Raw genomic sequence first — 19,580 nt, forward strand, 5'->3', positions numbered from 1 at the left:
CGGTCTTCTGGAAGACTTGGAGTTAAGCTTTTCTTTGAGAAAAGAACAAAGAATGGCACTGAAGACATTCTTAAAAAAGGAAGATGTGTTCGGAGTTTTGCCGACTGGATATGGCAAAAGTTTAAAGTTTAATCTATCAACTAGCTCCGCTACCTTCTTCGTTGCTCTGCCTGGTTGCAGCGCTATCCTATTGCATGCAGTGTGAATTTGAAAGACAACTGTTTATCCCGCTCCTTGGATTGAGCTCCGTCAATGGTGAGTTCCCAGACCCAACATCTTGATGTGGGTCTGGCTTGTCAGGCTAATAGATTATGATAATATAAAGCCAATTATACAATCAACTGTGTGCAGTGTATATGTATCAGTGTATATAATCAAAATGTGCCTTTTGCAAAGGCATTTTTACATTTTATTACATTGACTTTGAGTGATTTAAATGCCAAAAGCAAATGTCTGAGAAAGAACTGTGGTGGTTGTAATATTTTATTGCAAAATGGACTTTTCCTAACAGCCTGAGGTAGGAAAATATATATAAGGCACAGCGAAACAATGACAAAAATACAATTAATTTCCCATTATATTGATTACAGCTTGAAAGAAAGCTGAGAACTGGTAAAAATATGAGCAAATATATCTGGTGATTAAAAACACCACTCCCCTACATACTGTATGAAATAAAACTGTTGCTTAGGATTGCTTCTGTTTTTCATTGTCAAAGGGAGAGGAATAGATATGACCAGAAAGCATATTTGGGGTAGCAACATCCAGTAAAATGCAATGCATAATGAAGTCTGGCACATAGGTTGTATTTGGAAAATGACAACTCTGAGGAATGAGTGTACTTCCCGACCTGCAGGGAGTTTTAACTAAACCACATTATCTGAAAAAATAACCATACATAAAAAATCCATCACACTGGCAATTACAAAAAACATATAGCAGCATCCTTTATAAATCATATTGATATAAAGCATTATCATATAAAAATAAATGCATAACAACTTGTTTGCCAATCATTAAAAAATTACAAATTATGACACAAACGTTTTCCAGAGCACCAGTAAAAATGTGCCAGACTTAATACAATACAAATGATATTCATCCTTAAGTGCCATTATAATGTTATATAATAGGATTTCTATAATCTGTATTCATACACAGTTATTTGTTAAAAGGGCAAGGTAATGGCACAAAGACAAAACAAGTGAATTTACAAATATACACAACAAAATATTCAGAGATATTTACAATTAATATAAGTTCTTGCTAAAGATAACAAATTGAGAACTCAATGCGAGTTAGTATGAACAGTTTCTCATTGTGTATGTGTCAAGTTTTTGTTGCTAGATTTACGCTGTCATGGAGACGACCTCCAACCCCTGGAGTGTAGCAAAGCAAGAAACATTTCAGTCATTGAGTTTGACAACTGGGCTTGATTTTGCCTATTCAACTGCCCAAGTGGGCTTTTTGTTTGGTGAAGTTACCCTCTGGGGCACTCAAATCACAGCAAACACCCGGAACGCCTTCCCTCCAGGAGGGTTTTGAAGGCTGCAGGGGATGAGAGAAAGAAGAGAGAAGAGTCAGCCTGGGTGCGGCATGTGTTAGATACAGAACATGTCCCAGCCTTTTGGAGAGAGACGTAGTCATGACATGCACACACAAACAGATGGACTTCAGGTTTTTTTTTACGGAGAAACGTCCATGTCAGTGTGTTGTCTGACACTCTGACGACAGATAGGACACAAACAGAGGGTCAGGCTCCCTGAGAAAACAGATAAAGCACCCTTTATCAGGGGGTCTTGATGTGTTATTCCAACAGAGGCAGACATGTTGTGAAGTTAAAGCAGACAGATAAATGATGGGCAGATACTAACAGATGTCAGGCATCTCAGCAAAGTGACAAAGATAAATATGGTGGAGAGTGGCAAGGGAAGACAGGGGGAGGACAGAAATAGAAAGGGAAGGCCATAGAATAAATGAGGCTGTGTGTGTGTTTGTCCTCTACACAGGTCATGTTAACAATAGTCATTCTGCTGACCACAGAACAAGTTTGTGCAATTGAATATCTCTAAAAAAGTAGAACCTACTATACAGTATGTGGGTCACTTAAGCTTACACCAAGGCTGGTACGGAACTGTGACTTTAATGCTGTTGTAAAGTGGTACAGCATGGATCCAACACATGCTCTCACTTCATTAGGATCAGCAAAGTATTTTCCTAGGCAATCACAAGCTAAATTGTCTCCTAATCCAAAAGTTACACCTTCTCAGTCTTCTTGATGCAGAAGAGCTGTATGACCTCCTAGAGAGGTACATGTTTACACTTTGCATAGATTTTGAATTGTGTAGGTATTTTATCGCCTGGTTTAAGCTTCTTAACATTCCAATAGCCACCATACAAACCAATGAGGTATCGTGTTTCCTGCTCTGAGTTAGCAAGTGGTGACAAACAAGGTTGTTGCCCCTCCTCTTCGAAGAAGGTATGGTAAATTGATGGGGCGAATTAAGCAAAGATGTACCTCTATGCCGACGATGCTGTGCTTTATTTGCAAATCCTTTATCCTATACACATTTTTAGCGCTGCCTTTGACTATGAGTGTAACATTGTTAAGGGTTAACTGTTGGGTTAACCTGTAAATGTGCTACTATGTCTGTGAAGGTGGATGTGTTACATATATTCTATCTTATTCAACCCTCACAAATCTCACACCTCCTTATATTTCAGGTGTGATAGGTTTACTTGCAAATATTGTCAGCATCCTATTGTAAATGATCTACATGATCACTATAGCCTCAGGATTTGGTCCCTGTAAAAGGTCAGAAAGTCTGTTTCCCATTAGTAGTGTTTCTCATTATTGTTGACCAACTCTTACTGTATTAGAACAGTTAAACATTTTTTACCAATTTAGAGGTGATTTTAGATAACAAGTAATGCCTACACCTTCTGTTGAAGCTTGATCTGATAATATAGTCTAAACAAGGCTAAAACAAGCTTCTAGTTCAGAATATTCCACCTAAACCTACCTGGACCGTGCTCAGATTATAATAGTCACAAAAAGTTGCCTCTATTCTGCATGGACATTCTATTCCACACCATGTTTGGTGAGACAGTAGTAGTTTTGAAATGCATGTTTTCACAAAAAGAATGGAAAGAGGTCTTATACAGAATTCATCCTTCTCCAAATGCACTTTTGTCAGCCTTATCCATCTTAAAGGTCCCATGACATGGTGCTCTTTGGATGCTTTTATATAGACCTTAGTGGTCCCCCAATACTGTATCTGAAGTCTCTTTCCAGAAATTTAGCCTTGGTGCAGAATTACAGCCACTAGAGCCAGTTCCACAATGAGCGTTCTTTAGTATGTGCCATTTCTGTGTCTGTAGCTATTGAGGAGGAGAGAGAGGGGGGCAAGGTGGAGGGTGGGGGTGTGGCCTTGACCAACTGCCACTTTGCTCGTTTGAAAGCCATGATGTCTCGCTCTCATGGGTGGGCCCAAATTCTCTGGGCGGGAATATTGCTCCTTATGAGGTCATAAGTAGTAGCCATTTCTAGCTACTGGGGGACCATAGGCAGGCTGTGGGAACGCATATTAATGTTAAAAAACCACATAAAGTGAAATTTTCATGCCATGGGACCTTTAAGTGTATCCACCAAATTGGTTGGACTAAGCTAAAGCTGTCTTAAATGTAGCCTTATATTGATCACCTTTGTGTTAGAAGCAGGATCCCTCCTCCTGAATGCATATGCTTTGCATTCATGTTTGTTTTCTTTATCTGAGCAGCTATAGTCACCTTTAGACCCTTGTCTGTTGATTGCCCTTTCTGACTTACTACCAAAAACAAACCCCTCCCAGAACTACATTAAAGCTGCTTACACATATAGCCGACGGCCGACCGTTGACAGAAAAGCCAGTCAAAATGATCAGTCTCCCCGTGTTGGTCCAAAAAGTGCCACAGAACACACCAAAAAGACGAGACGAGACGTAATACAACTCTATAACAGCAGGCTATTGTTGTATTGTTGCCCAAGAAATGAAAACCGGCAGCTGATTGGACGAACGCGTCACATGGGTTTGTTTTCTCCAGAAATTCAAAGCCAGACTGTCATGGCGGCCGTTCAGGATACGATCTCATATTGTACTAAAATAGTTCACTGAAACATGTTTCTGAAAACATTTTAAGCGAGAAATAGGCCATGCAGTTGCTGAATCTGTCTTCATTTCAGCTCAACAAAGGTGAGTTTAAAAGATTTTTTTTTTAGTCCCGACTGCCCTGCCAGCGACTGAACATGTCAGGTCGGCCAAAATGAACGCTGACAGCCCCCCAGACTGACAACGGCGCGGGACACACCGAACAGACTTGAGTCACTGACCTTGCCAGTCCAACGGCCGATAATCTCCTTGGTGTGTCAGCACCTTAAGATGCACTCCTCTTCTCTGCACTAATTGCCAAACAATTAATTATTTTAAACTGGAAGCATGTTAATTGCCCTCCCATGTAAACTGTATAAGAAACTGCCTGCATCTTGAAAAGATTAGGTTCACAAGGGAGGGCAGAGTGGATACGTTTCTCTCTACCTGAGAGCCAATACATTCTCACTCCTTTTCTCTGAGCCCCAGCAAGTTAACCCCTTCACTTTCCAACCATGTTGTAAAACAGAATACTGACATATACCAGTAATCTCCCTAAACAATGGATTTTAGGATAGTATGCAACAACCTCTAATATTTTCTTTGTTGTTGTTGTTTTACACTTTATTTTTATTTTCTGTTTATTCTCTTTTATTGAAATAAAATTATTTTGTGGTCTTATCTTGTAGTCTTTTGTGGTTCATTAAACTGTTTTTCTACCAATACAAGGTACCACTATCTTGAGTGCTGTCACAATAAAAGTGATCATTTTACTGTAAATGTAAAGTTTTTGTTGCATAATTATCCCTGAAAGTTAATACGTTTTCAAAAGTGTGTATTTTCCATACAAATTGCATATGACAATTTGCACACACATAAAATATGCCACTTAGATCAGCTTGGCTCGATTAGGCATTACATACCTCTCTGAGAAAATGCCATTTTGGTATGAGGCAATGTAGTGTTTCCGCTTGTCCACTGGCATCACATCGATGTAACCACCCACGTCACTTCTGATTACTCCAGCGTGGACCGCTGCTCGGCATATACTGGACTTCTACATAGGTATGCAAGAGGAAAGGTAATGGTAGAAATTATCATAAAAAACATGATGACACTGGTGGTGAATTCAGCTTTAAAATCAGGGACTTACATCAGAGTATATTCTGGTACCGATGACTCTAGATATGTGAGGATTCTCTTCTAAACAGTTTCTCGGACAGAATAACCTAAAAATAGAACAGTTGGACATGGGTAATGATGACTTGCACTTATATAAAGCTGGACAACTCAACGTATGCATGCAGGCAGACTTAAACTCAGGTTCATACCTTGGACAATGTTTTGCAGGTTTTTGGTATGAACACATCTGTGCAACTGTCGTTTCACATGTGATGGCTTTGACTATAACAAAAGATTACAGTCAACACACATAGTTGCAGCACAGCTTAATATGAGTCATTTCATACAAAATGTTACATATCTATAATTACAGTGTCACATTATTGTCAGACTAACCTGCTACTTTGGAAACTGTGAAGGAATTAGCGCTCAGATATTTTCTGTCAAGAAGAAACACAACATTGACATGAGACTAGATTATGTTCCATTGAGTGAGTATATTTTACCAATCAAATACTATCAAATATCATCAGTATACATTCCTGATGTGATGTTTCTAATATTATTGCCTCACCCAAGAGACTGGACTCCGTTCTTGTTGGATTTAATGAAAAAGTCCTTTCTGCCTTGTCTTGTTACATCCATCCATCCTCCGTCATTATCTATGACACCAGCATGTAGACCAGCACTGCACACACTGGATTGCTGCAAATAGAATATTTTATATTTTACAACATAATTTACATTGAAGGCCTTTTGTCGACACAGTTGTAAGCAAGTAGCACTTCAAGGACACTTTAACAGGAAACAACTATCAATTGGTGTAATAATGACTTCATAATTTGGATTACTTAGCCTGAGGACTTTAACTTGTGTGCTCACCATTTCATAGTATACTGTCCCAATTACTTTCCCTGTAGCATCTAGACACCCAGCTGGACACTCATATCTGTAGAGTAATATGGCGAAAATTAGGTGAAATTAACTGTATACTCCATTTTGTGTTTTTTTTTTTTAATTGTTATATTTTATCTGAACTGTACCTATTACATGGTGTTCCTTTACACTGATCTCGAAGCTTAGTGTCACAGGTCACAAGCTGAGCTGAAAAACATAAACATAAAGGCCTTTCAGTGTTCGTACAGGAACCAACATGCATGAAGTGGCTGCTCTGATGCAGACGACTAGTTTCTAGAAGCCTGAGTTGAGTGACACCCAGTGAAGACTGTTGTTGTGATGCTTCAAGAACTACTGTATAGAGAAGAATTCCTACAACAAGGTTCAGGGTGGTCAGCAATTCTAGAGGAAGCGTCTCAGCTTACAAGCACAGGCCCGTTTCACTGCAAAGAGGAAGCCATTTAAAAACCGCACCGAGCCCCTTTCACCCCTCAACCCCTCTCAGCCGGCCAAAAGCAAACACACACTCAGGGGATCATGCTAAAATAGATCTCCCCTCCTTGCTCCAAAGAGTGACTTGCAAAATTAAGTACACTTCAGAAACTGTCAGGGTTAATCAGGGAGATGACAGATAAAGGATACAGAACATCAAGGCAATTTAAGATAAATTGCAAGAAAAATATTTCCGGTCAAGGCCTTTTTTGCACTTGTTATTCCTTATTGCTTGTTCATGACAAAATTATCTGGTTTTAACCCCCCCCAAAAAAAAATCTTTTTAGATCATGTCCCATATTTTTTGCCACTCCCACATGCACCTCCCAACCCTAAATCAGATCCTACACCCCCTATTTTGAGATGAAACTAGATCCAGAAAAAACAGTTAAATGGCAGCTTACACATCTGCTGTGTGTTGACCACTTCATTCTTCTGCAGGTTCTCTGTGGGGGGCTTGGTGGGGGCTGGGGCGGGGAGACTGGGAGTCTTGGGCTTGGAGGCCCTAGACCGGGGCTTCTGTGGAGCACGGGGTGCCTCCGGCTCAATGAAGTTGTTTTCTTCCGTTTCCTCTTGTGGAAGGTTAGAGCTGTCATCTTCAAGTAAAGTCACAAAAGCAGGGTATAGTAAGCATATTTTCCCTCAGGTTTCCTTACTCTGACTTTCTCTATTTTCCACCCCCATACCTTTGTAGCAGAGGTTGTCCTTGCAACCTCCTCCGTAGCTGGGAGGACAGGCAGAACATGGGGTCCCATGTTTGTAAGGTGAATGCCCCCACCAGTTTCCTCTGTTCAGGTCATATAACAAGCAAGGCTTATTGAACAGAACACATACTACTTAAGCAAAATTGATAACCTATATTTTTTTCCAACCCCATTGTGTGTGACGATTTTAAACTTCAACCATGAGTGAAAAACCTTCAAAATTCAGTAGCAAATGATTACGAATTATGTTTCAACCTGTGTATCTACCTGTGTCATGCAGTTGTGTAAGAACATCAAAACAAATATGCTTACTTTGGTGAATAGTTGCAGACAAGATAGACGGCTTTGGCCCAAATCTGTCCCCACACATTCATGTTGTAACACATGTTGATGGCACAGCCAATCCGACTGCTGGTGGCCCATACCAGCTGTGAAAGAATGACAAGGCAGACCATGAAAAATGAGTATTAAGTCTTCAATCATTTAAGGATGAAGTCTAAAGAGGATAAAGGGTAAATAAATGGTATGATCCAGATCTAGCTACCTGTGTATAATGAGTACAAACTGGGCCGGAGCATCTGAAGGGGCAATAGGGGTTACACTCCTGAGGGTAAGGGAAGGTGTAGTCTTTGACTTCATTATACCAGGCCTGCACATGGAACGTGGGTGGACGATACCTGGGAAATGAGTAAGTGTACATTTGATGACAATGTTCCAAAAAGCATTTTTATTAGCTATTGTGGTGTGGGAGGTATTATGCATCACAGCTGTTTTCTGCTTACTGCACATCTACATTCCAAAACCTATATGCATATATGATACCCATACAGTTTAATAGTAGAAAACAAAGCAGCTCTTGGAAAAAGACATACTTTACTGATCTCTGGGGGGAAAATATTTTTTTCAAATTGCACGCACACACACACACACACACACACACACACACACACACACACACACACACACACACACACACACAGGCACGAAATACACACACATGCACACATGCACAAACAGGACCTGTGCACATGCATTGATGGACAGATGTCAAAGCGAGGGGATGCCCATGGACCGATGCCCCGAGCAGTTGGGGGTTGCTTGCTCAAGGGCACCTCAGCAGTGCCCAACCTCCAGTTACCAAGCCAATTCCCAACTGACTGAGCTACTGCCGCCCCAAACTATTTACAAAACCACTACGTTGTTGTTCAAAATGTATTCCAAGATGCAGGTGGTAGCTAAAGACATAACATGCAACATGCAGCAAGCACGTCATAACTTCAACTGCTGGTGCTTTGCTTTCTGTACGGGGCTGCAGACCTGTTGGAGAGTAATCAGCAACATGTGACACACCTGGGCCTGGAGTGCCCCATGCATATAAGCCAGAGCAGCAGCCAGTCCTGTGGGGGCAAAGCTACTCACACAACATATAGTTATGTTGTGGCTTTCGGTTCCTTGGCCCTTGTTTTTACAGCATAACACCCATGCAGCACATTTTCACTCATCCACTCCCTAAAAGATTTTACAGATTCCTCCCATCTGTTTATTTGACTTTTTTGTGGCTAATTAAAACATTACTTTATCTGTGAGTTTATTTGTGTGTCTTTCATTTTTGTCCCAGTCTAAGCGTCAGCTATGACAAGGTGACTCAAGACTCAAGTCAGCTATTCAACATATGTAGTTACCATTTGTAGTTTGCAACAATTGGTAACCACAGCAAAGTAAACATATCTGCTGTTATTAAGCTTCTAGCTGGCAATAAAACATTTGTGCTCTCTGAATAAATTGCAGTGACCAAGTCTTGACACTGATTTGGCACCAGGTGTTGCTAGTTAACCTGATTAGAATCAAGCAGACATGTTGACTGTGAAGTGATGTGATTAGATGTGGATCAAGAGTCTCTTATGTAAAGCACTGCTGTTTTCAGGTGCTCTATGGGGGACTAAGTGAACAAATGCGCAAACAAATGAACACATGTAACAAATGTAGTAAATTCATATTAATGTCCTCTGTGTAAACAAATTAGTGTTGGGACTTAAAGAAATGAACAACAATTCACGCAAATTCAGCCAACCACCGTGAATTTGGTGCGATTCGCAATTTTGACCAATCACCGCAACTTAACCGCAAATTTGACCAATAACCGGAGTTTCCTGCGACTTCAACCAATCACAGCAGTCCTACGTGCCAGACTTTGCGTCAGTATGTGACTCTGAGAACCACTGACCAAGCAGGAGTGAGAACGTGTTGACGTCACACACACGTCGCCAAATTAATTTCCTTGTTTCTGATATGAAGACGAGACGTGTGTGACTCAAACATCTCACATTTACCAACAAAATGTACAGTGAAAGACCGTGTAAAACATTTCAGACCGGCCTGCCAACCTGTATACATTTTAACATCAATGTACGGTGTAACGTTTCTTCACTCTAAATTCGCTGAAAACTGCTGCTGTTTCAATCCTGTCGGCTCTCTGCAGCAGGCGGGGCTGCTGCTCAGTTCCCCCGTGCGACTGACGCGCGCACAAAAAGAAAACACATGGTGGATGCAGAAAAACGGAGATAAGAGGTACAGGATGACCTAAATTGAGTACAGCTACGCTCGTTATTGGAAGTGCAATGATAAGTTAAAGTCCAATAAGTACTTTATCAAACCGTATGAATGTGTGTCCCAGGCCAGGATGGAAAATGAACTAACAATATAAAGATCAACAAGCCACTGACACATATGTTCAAATTTGATTCATTCAATAAATTATTATTTTTTGGCTGAAATCCACCAGCCATTTATTATACCAACATTTCCAGCATCCTGAGCCCAAAGTAGTTTTATTCTCCCCGAAACAAGTTTCCTTTTTATTTTTAAAGAAGTATACCAAAAAAAATCGCAACTTTTCTTTGCAATTTTCACTGTCTCTCACAATTTAATTGCAACAAAAATACAAAAGACATCGCAACTTTTATTGCAATTTTTTACAAAAGATTCCGCAAAATCAGGCATTTTGGGCCGCAACAATCTAAAATAAAAAAAGGCTGCGAAATCCTGGAGAGACTGCACATTATACATAAATTCTGTTCCTATCCATGTACAATAATAGGCAACACAGAATTAGATCAACATGACAAAAACATCAAGGGGCTGCTTGGTGTCTGTCATGTTACATACTTAAATGTTTTTAGGAAGGCAATTTTTTAGCCTCAATCTTTGATCAAATAAACATCTATATGCAGAAACTTATTGTTTACCTTCCCCAGTGTGCTCCCAGGTTCTGTCCGATCTGTGGCAGTAAACTGGCAGGTCCGTGCTCCCATAGACAAGTCTCTGCCCACTCCTCTGCCGTACGCTCCAACTCTGTGTCCCACACCTGCACAGGAGATGAGATGGAAAAACAATACAAAGTTGTTTTAAGCATTATATTTGATGAGAAGTGGAAATAAACCCGACACAGGGCAACCGAAAGTTGCTAAAATATTGCTTCTAATGGGCCATAAGATATAGCAAAGTCAGATCATTCAACGGCTAATGTGAAACTGGAGATATTCACTGCCTTATAGGGTTTGTTCAGTTGTCAATGATATGAGGTGGTATTCAAACACATACTGAACAAGGATTACTTATCATATGTCACGATAAGTAATAGGGACTAGGAGCTGCACTGATCTCTAAACTACATGCAGCACTGTGTTGATGTGTTGCTGCTGCTGTATAAAAGAGCTTTTTGACTCTCTTATTGCTGCTCAGCTGATTTTCCCCAGATGGGTTTTCCCGTAGGATCAGGTGTTATTCAAAAAATGCAAAAGCTGTTTTTCCTTAAGTAATACCTTCCATATGTCTCTGGTGAGATGTCTGGGTGCAAGCTTTTGTTTCACTTTACCTCTTTCTGAATTGCTCTCTTAGTTAAGTTTGGCTCTGGTTGGATACTGAGGTATCATATTCCTATTCTGGGGTTTTCTGGGAATGCAAAGAGTATCTTTCCTCTTTCTGCTGACCTACATTCTACCATACATTTTGTTTAGAATAACACCAGCAGCTGTAATTCCTCTGAAGGACACTGTATGTTCCTCTAATTGCACACCTTCACTTTCACCTTCAGTGTGGGATATCTAACAGGTTTCTACAACAAAAGTCAATTAGTTTGCGCGTGTGTGTGCATAAGTGTGTGTTTGTGTGCGTTAGTATAGGTAGTATAGGTATTAGTATACCAGCGGAGGTGTCAGATGTTTTCACATTTCACACATTGGGCTCTGGAAGTCATAGCTTACCCTCACTGAAATCTCATTCAATACCAGACTCTAAAATAACTCCCCCGTTTCCACCACCACCTCCTTCTCCATCGTCCGTCACCCACTTTCAGTCCCACCAGAAACAACTACACACCTACCTAACAACAGGATGTCTGGCAGCGCTGCAAATTAACTCTTAACTCAGACCAGCTCTTTCTGGGAATCCAGCTAACTGTTGAGGATGTTTTTTTTTTTTAAATCAACGCCAAGGTAATATTGGCTGACTCTTCCATGATTACACAGTCTGTTATGTCAGATTTTAACACAGCCTCGTAGAAATGTTACATAACTGGCAAATAGAACAAATAAACTGTCGGAGGTGTGGAGTATATGTTTCATTCATCTCTTCCCTTGCAAAGAGGGAATGTATTCATGTTACAGCAACCTCATCTGGAGTTGCCTGTGGTCTGTCTTGCACAGTAAGGCCAAATGATGACTGACAGAGCCAGTGCTAAAACAGGAAGGAAAATGTGTTTACCTGAAACTCTATCTCTGCTCAGACATGACCTCTGTTGGCAGTGAGCAAGTAAATGTAATTGTCATATCTGTTTTGATTTTTCCCCTGGTTATCCCTTTTTGCCACTACAATAGCTCATGATTCTGAAACAGAAACATTAAAGAGATTTAAGCGTAGTCATCATCAATAATGGAAGACAACAGAAAGAAGCAATTCAGTTATAACCTTACATTTCTGTCTTATACCTCTTCAAGGTTTTCGACTAGTGACCTTGCACAAAAAAATAATCAATGTTTACACTGATGATGAGCAGACACATTTCACTGAGCTGTGGTAACTGCAAAACGATCTGCAAACCACAGCACATAGGACGTATTGTGCTTGAGCGGGGTCAACACAATGTTTTTGACCATTAATCAATGGTTATGGGTCTGAAAACATTTAACTGTGGCCACAATTACAGAAGGTTGCAAGCCAAAAAACGACCAAAACTCTCTCGCTTGCTACAGTGTCAAGCTGAGGAACCCATTCCATCGTCCTCAAACTTGCAAAGAAAGCAGGCAGAGAAAGTGTTGACCGAGACACATATTTTTCAGCTGTTGCATCTGGTGCAGAGTGCAGCCGGCTTGTCAAGCTGCTGTTGTTTGCACAGTTAGCCCAGCAGGTGAAGCCTCGTAACCCCCACCCCACACACACACACACACACACACACACACACACCTCACCCACCACCCACCCTGACCACACTTCTGCTGGGCCCGTAAAGAAAAACACCTCCGCTGCTAAAGCCTTTCAGCACAGTGCACACAGCATTGTGTATTTCGCTTAACACTTCATTTGCGGCCAGGTTTTTTTCTCTTCCTTGGTCATCTGGTTGCATTCCAAAGTGTATAGAGGTGTACTTCCTTTGCTATTTTAGGTTTGCTGTTAATAATCGATGGTGCATGCAGAGAAACATGTATGATATGCGACAGAGAGAAGACAGGGAGGCAAAGAGGTGACTAGGGAAAGTGACCATTAGTTAAATTGCCAGCCCAAACTATCATTTCCCACAGCAATATAGAGTATACAGTGTTTCATGCAGTGCATTCCAGCCCACATTAACTCACATCAGAGATCCTGGGGCTGACCATTGTCTGAAATTTGTCAACCACAAAATACCATTATCTTCTATGTTATTACAGGAACATAGTTTGACCAGAACAGCATAGCCAATTATTATAGGCTTGACTTGAATGGAGTCTCAGTTAATGGAAATCATAAGTGAGCCATACAGTTAAATGGTTGGGTTAGCCTGCTATTTTGATTGGTCTGATATTGGGAGATTGTCCTACTGGGCATAAAGTTTCACATATATTTGTGGGATCATTGGAATTTGATAATTTAATTTACATGTGTTTTGCATATCTGCAAACTTTTATGACCACGCTCCCTGAAGTATTTGTGGAAGGTGCTATTGCAGGCCATTCTTTATAAGTGCATTTGGAGCAAGAGCTAAATTCTTCGCATTACATCAAGCAGATTCAGTGTGGACACTGGACTTCCACAAGGATGCGCCTAGTTGCCTCTTCTGTTTGTGCTATTCGTTGACCGGTTACAGTGCAGGTGAGGCCCAGAGAATATCCAGCTTCATGACATTACGGTAGCATCTTTGCTATTTTGTGATAGTATTATGCTTTTGGCTTCATTGGAACGTGATCTTGGATGTGGACTGGAGCCTATTTTTTCATACTATCGTATTCAGCTACTACGCTTTATCTAGAGTAGTCTCGCATTGCCAGAGTAAGGTCTGGCTACACCACAGATACATTCTGCGATAGGAGGAAAAAATAACTCTGGGTTGTTTGCATTTCTTTAAACCAATCACAATCGTCTTGGGTGGTGCTATGTTCTGGATGCAGCGATGGTGCCTCTGCAAAATAGTCTTGAAAAGGAACTTTTTTTGGTGACACATTTGCACCCTCAAAAGAAACGCCACATAAAATATTAAACTAAGCTAATTGTTCACACAATACAGTAACGTGAGCTATTTAAATTAGCTGGATACATTTTACTCTTACCAGTGTATTGCCGTGTACTTCGTCCAAAGCAATCCCCACCCATCGGTATCAAAACGTCCCAGTTAGAGAGTAAATGACGTAAACATATCCTTTGTAAATCCTTACAATCATTCCCCAAAAGGACAAAGCTGGCTGGCGTTATTGCACGATTAAAATTTTTGTCAAAGTTTATAATAAGGTGTAATGTTAGTTTGTTAGCTCAGAGGTTGTTCTTGTTGTGAAAGGGCCACCTTGAAGGTTTGCCCTTTGCCAGGCTTATCCTGGCATTATACTTCCATTGATCCAGACTACATCTTGAAAAGCCGCTTTTGAGCACTTGTTTTGGATTTCAGAGATTCAATCTCTCAGCTGGCCTGTGAGCTCTGTGGTCATCTGCAGAAATTTGCAAGGACAAAAGATGTTTGGACTGCTCTTCTTAATCTTTTGCCACTTGAGTCTGATAATTACTTTGTATTTGGCAATGTTATGAATCTAACTATTCTCTTAGCACTGAAGCTGTCTGTTTCACACGCTTGTACACATACCATAATTAAACATCTTAAAGTTAATTCAAGGCAAATGTATTAGTCTAGAACTTAATTATTGTCTGATTGGACAGCCACATTATCCAACAATAAATTAAAATGGATTACGCTTGCAGCACAACTTCACTGACTCATCCCAGACAGAAAACTGTCAATACAGCTTTTTATTTAACTGCTAACATCACCACCATTCACACCTGAGTGCAGCCCAGCAAAGCCAAGTTAAACATCAAGGTCGGTTGGCCCTTTCTCCCAAGATGCCATCTGTTTGTCTAGCAGCACTTCAAACACTGATACTTCTCTGTTTATATCTGTGGGTCAACATTTGAGTGAGAGGCAGAACCGCTGTCCTCCCTACTGAAGGTGCATTGAAGCTTTGGGGATCGCTACGGAGTGTGAATGCTTATCCGGGGAATTTTTTGGGCCTCTGTGTTGGATAATGACAGAATGGGAACAGAGCCACAGGAATAAAAGAGATGGAGGCATAGAAAGAGAGAGGGCAAGAAAAGGAAACAGATGGAGGGGGCGGGAAAGAGAGATATTTGAATCAATGTTATCTCTGAGTCTCTATGATGATTGCCACAGAGGGTTAGCCGGGTTAAGGTTTAATACAATGGCAGACAATAACAAAGCTGATGGGTAAATGGCTGTGTGTGTGTGTGTGTGTGTGTGTGTGTGTGTGTGTGTGTGTGTGTGTGTGTGTGTGTGTGTGTGTGTGTGTGTGTTTTTGTGTTCATCTGCATGCGTGAGTGTGTTGGGATGAGCAGAGGAGCATGTCCATGAAGTGTTCCAGTACAGTGAAGCTGTGAGGCTTCTGAAAGGTGACAGCAGTTCAACACAGGCACAAGGAAAATCTGAGATATATAGAGCCCCTTTCAAAATAAAGCTCTGAAAATCCCTGAAAATCCACTTTACAGTACATATGTGACCTGAACATCTGAAAGAGACTGACATCTACAGAACTGCAAATAAGATTTCAGCTAGTATCCTTACAAGTCATTGTCTCTTTTTTACTTTGTGCTCATTCCAAATGTCTCCATCTTTCTTTTACTCTTGCCTTACTCACATCCTCCTATCTTCTTTTCAATTATTTCTGACACCCATTTTTCTCCTATATAATTTTTTACACCTCTATTTGTATTTACCTGCAGTAGTCCTTTGCTAGCTTCAACTCTCTTCCTCTCATCTCACGTCCTCTTGTTGCATGCCTATCTATATTTCACCACTGGGTGCCCCTGGAGCTAAAAAAATAAATAAAAAACAGCCAACTGTAACAGGAGACAGTAGAAAATGAGCTGTGTGCTGCTGGCTCAGCATTTCCCCACTATAGTGTGCCTCAACCAGAATCCTGTCAGGCAGAGTGGTGCTTTCACACACACACACACACACACACACACACACACACACACACACACACACACACACACACACACACACACACACACACACAAGGGGTCCTCAAGTCCAACCTCTCAATTATACAATTACACAGTCCAGCAATTGCCCCCAGCAGGAACTGTTTATTTGCCTTTACCATTGAATAATACTGCTTTTTGTTCCATAGCACTTTAAGTGAAGATGAAAGGATGATAAAACCTCATTACTTTCTGCACACTGTATTGATTTTTAACCTTCTTAAGTACTGTTGGTGGCAATGTACTGTGGCGGTCAAGCAGTGCCTACACATGTAGTGCATTTGGAAAATTTCCAGGTCTGTGGAGCACTGTTTTCAGAAAGAGTGGTGTGCCTGTGTGTGTGTGTGTGTGTGTGTGTGTGTGTGTGTGTGTGTGTGTGTGTGTGTGTGTGTGTGTGTGTGTTTAGTAGGGGGTTGACAGCTGGTAAAACAAGCCCCAGTGCCGTGCTCTGATTCTAATTGCACTGTGAAAAGTGATCTGGCACTGTACACACATGTGATGGCCAAAGGATAAAGTCAAACAAATCTCTTAGCATGAGTAAAAAAAACGCAGTAGTAATGTGATCATTGGCAAGTTGGTGGAATTCTTTTCTGCTGACAAAACAACCAAAGTCACATGGGTACAGACTTGTGTGTGTGAGGGGAGGGGCTCATGTGTGAAGGTGCTTAGATGCTGGCATGCTGCTTGTGTGTGAGCCAAGAGGGACAAGTGCCAGCCGGTCTGGTGACTGGGTCAGTTCACTAAGCTATATGATCCACAAGTGTGCAAGACATTTAGGGAGTTCAGAATGGGGTCAACACATTTATTACATATAACTGCATATAAATGCACTTCTTCATGGGAATCAATCTCATTGGACAAAACATCCTCCCTCCAGTCACCTACCATGTACTCCATGTTGGATGACGGAGGGTAAACCTGGCCTCTGAGCTTGTTGTGAAGGTCCAGGATGAGCTGAGCGTCACTGTCTGTAATGGCCCTCTTCCCCCTCTGCTTGGCCTCCCACCAGTCCCCCTCCTCGTCCATATACTTGTCCAGAATCTGCCCCCAGTCCGTGGAGTTTGGAAGCATCACCATGGAAGTGGCCGTCTGGAGCAGCAGGAGCAGGGACACGCCCCTCAGCCAGCGCAGAGATACATGCCTCATCCTGGATACGTGCTGGAGACAGTGATCGTGGTGATCCTCTCAAACTTAGGCAGGGTGGAAGAGGACACAGAAATACACTCTTCTTTGTCTACAGTGGGAACTGGGAAAGGAGCCGAAAGGAGAGAGAAAAATAGGATTATTGGATGGATTGGAACTGGTGTTCCGTATCAAATTTGCTGAATAACTTGGGTCAATATTGAACTTGGTGAGGACAGAGGATTGGCTTGTAGACACTTGGTTTGGTGCAGTGCCATGGGTAACCTCATGGAGTTCACTGGGGTAAAGCTGGCAGACTAAGAATGACTAGTCAAGTGTGGATTAAAGAAATCACTACTCCTTTAAAATTTTACAACTTTTTCCTTAATAAATAAAAGGAAAGACAGCTTGGGAGCTGTTCAAAATAAATACTGCAAATCACATTAAGCAGTACAGCTGTAATACATGTAGTCACGTGCACAGAATGCTGCACAGCTAATGCATTCACATTACTGTATCTGTATGCATACATATCTTTGAACATTTTGGTATGCATGCTGCAATGCTGACAGAAGCTGATATAACGTGCCAATACATAATGGAAAACGTGAAGAGTAGTGCATATTGAAATAGAAATGGAGTGGTGTGATTTAATGTTGACCTCTGGAAATAATTTACCTTTAATGAATTGGAATGCAGCCCGCTTCTTGAGATCCTGACACTGATCTGGCTGTAAGAAAACTTCAGCAACAAGAAGAAGAAAAAAAGTCCGCTTTCAAAGTAGCTAAGTTGCAGAGCTCAGGTGGAGCGGCGGTGACTGTCGCTGGCTGCCATATGACACAAATCAAAAGATGATCTATGTGGCCGCTTCACTCCGTTTGAGAAAAGAGAGAGCGGGTCTTTCTTCTTTCGGGATTCTTGCACCAAAGCCGCTAAAGCATCACTTATCCACATTTTATCCTCAACTTGGCTGCGCATCGAGAGTGCCGCCCCTGACCACGCCTCTCCAAAGGTTGGAAACTGCCCACTCGGTCATGGCAAGACCTCCGCGCGCATCTGGGTTCGTGCGTGTGTATAGTAGGCCTAGAGGCAGGAATTTATTTTCTCCAATATTGTGCAAGTTAAACTCTAAAACGCACAGAATGTCGTATTAGCCAAGTATTACCCATCAGAAACACCCACTTCTGTAATATTCCTGCAGAGACTGTTATTGTTTACTGTACTCAATAGTGATTTATCAGTTACCTTAGTCTTACATTACCAGACCTATCTCACACAGCGCTGCATGACCTTGTTACACTTATTTGTCTTATATGTCTCTATAATCTTCAAACCTTTTTTGTGTCTAAAGTAGCTATTATAATAGTCTAATGATATGATATGTGTATGATTTCTGTCATTCATTGCCACTGGTTCGTCCCCAGAACAGTAACATGCACTTACAGTAAAGACTGACTGTTGCCATCTTACCTGGTAACTGGCTTTGGTCAGAAATACATTAATTTAAACCAGATCTTCCTCCTCTGTGGGGCCTGCCAGCAAAAGTGGCCCCATTCTCCTGAGTCTAACTGTTCACAGGTGACTCCTTCGGGGGATTAAAACACAAACCTACTCTCTATTAATTCCAAACCCCAAACTTGTCATCACTGTTTCCCCTTCCGCTGCAGCACAGTACAAATTCCATAATGGAAACAGGCAGGTTTTGTCTTTTGTCATCTGGTCATTTTCACTGGTAACTGTGGCACATGTGGAAACAGTAGCTAATCACCAGGCCTTGTGTGTTTGCCCCCTGTACAGACTTACTTTCCACAGGGGGAGACACAATCTTCTTGTATTTTACCTGACAAACATAATAAACCAAACGCTGGCCAGGCCGACCATTTGCCCGGCAGTACCTTTGTGCTGTCTTTTTCAGTAAATCCCCTTGTTTCCATGACTCCCTGATTTATGTTTTGTTTTGGCCCATAGCCCGTGGCCATCAGGTGAGTCAGGGACTGAATGGCAGTTCTGTCAGTTATGGAGTTTTGTAAAATTCATAATCTGTACCACATTTAAGATTCAACATGGTCACTGGAAGCTGGGGAAGACATGGATTGGTTGTGGGGTCAAATAATAGGACATGTTAAAACTATTCAATACAGTCTATATTTGAATACTCCTCTAGTCAGTGGTGGAAGAAGTACTCATCATTTAAATAAAAGTACCAATCCACTACAAGTAAAAGTCCTGTATTCATAAATGGGTTATGGAGGAAGAAAAAACTAGATTCTATGACAAAAATTTCCCTAATCTTTGCTTTTTTTAAATAACATATTGGATAATTGGACCTCTTTGGGCCTCTACCAGTTATCACAATTAAACAATCTTAGAAGATCCT

General features: G+C 41.2%; 1 protein-coding gene across 1 annotated transcript; it reads right to left on the minus strand.

The window, feature by feature from the left end:
* Positions 1-465: 465 nt before the first annotated feature.
* Positions 466-18,191, minus strand: crispld1a (cysteine-rich secretory protein LCCL domain containing 1a). Its single transcript, XM_028569533.1, has 15 exons — positions 17,882-18,191; positions 16,967-17,327; positions 10,588-10,706; positions 7,887-8,019; positions 7,655-7,770; positions 7,325-7,425; positions 7,043-7,234; positions 6,293-6,353; positions 6,132-6,198; positions 5,824-5,954; positions 5,646-5,689; positions 5,459-5,531; positions 5,281-5,356; positions 5,051-5,184; positions 466-1,548 (listed from the first exon to the last, which is right to left on the minus strand). The coding sequence occupies exons 2-15, from the start codon at positions 17,225-17,227 to the stop codon at positions 1,497-1,499; spliced, it is 1,560 nt and encodes a 519-aa protein (XP_028425334.1). The 5' UTR covers positions 17,228-17,327; positions 17,882-18,191; the 3' UTR covers positions 466-1,496.
* Positions 18,192-19,580: the final 1,389 nt, after the last annotated feature.

Source organism: Perca flavescens, chromosome 22 (assembly GCF_004354835.1).
Source record: "Perca flavescens isolate YP-PL-M2 chromosome 22, PFLA_1.0, whole genome shotgun sequence".
Classification (NCBI taxonomy): Eukaryota; Metazoa; Chordata; class Actinopteri; order Perciformes; family Percidae; genus Perca; species Perca flavescens.

Bases quoted from the DNA above. Each gene is read 5' to 3' on its own strand.
- crispld1a (XM_028569533.1), bottom strand. From the start codon at position 17,227: ATGAGGCATGTATCTCTGCGCTGGCTGAGGGGCGTGTCCCTGCTCCTG. The intron at 7,235-7,324 runs GTATGGGGGTGG...CTTTACTTGAAG, and splicing joins GGACAACCTCTGCTACAAAG to ATGACAGCTCTAACCTTCCA. The intron at 5,532-5,645 runs GTTAGTCTGACA...CTTTTGTTATAG, and splicing joins CACAGTTTCCAAAGTAGCAG to TCAAAGCCATCACATGTGAA.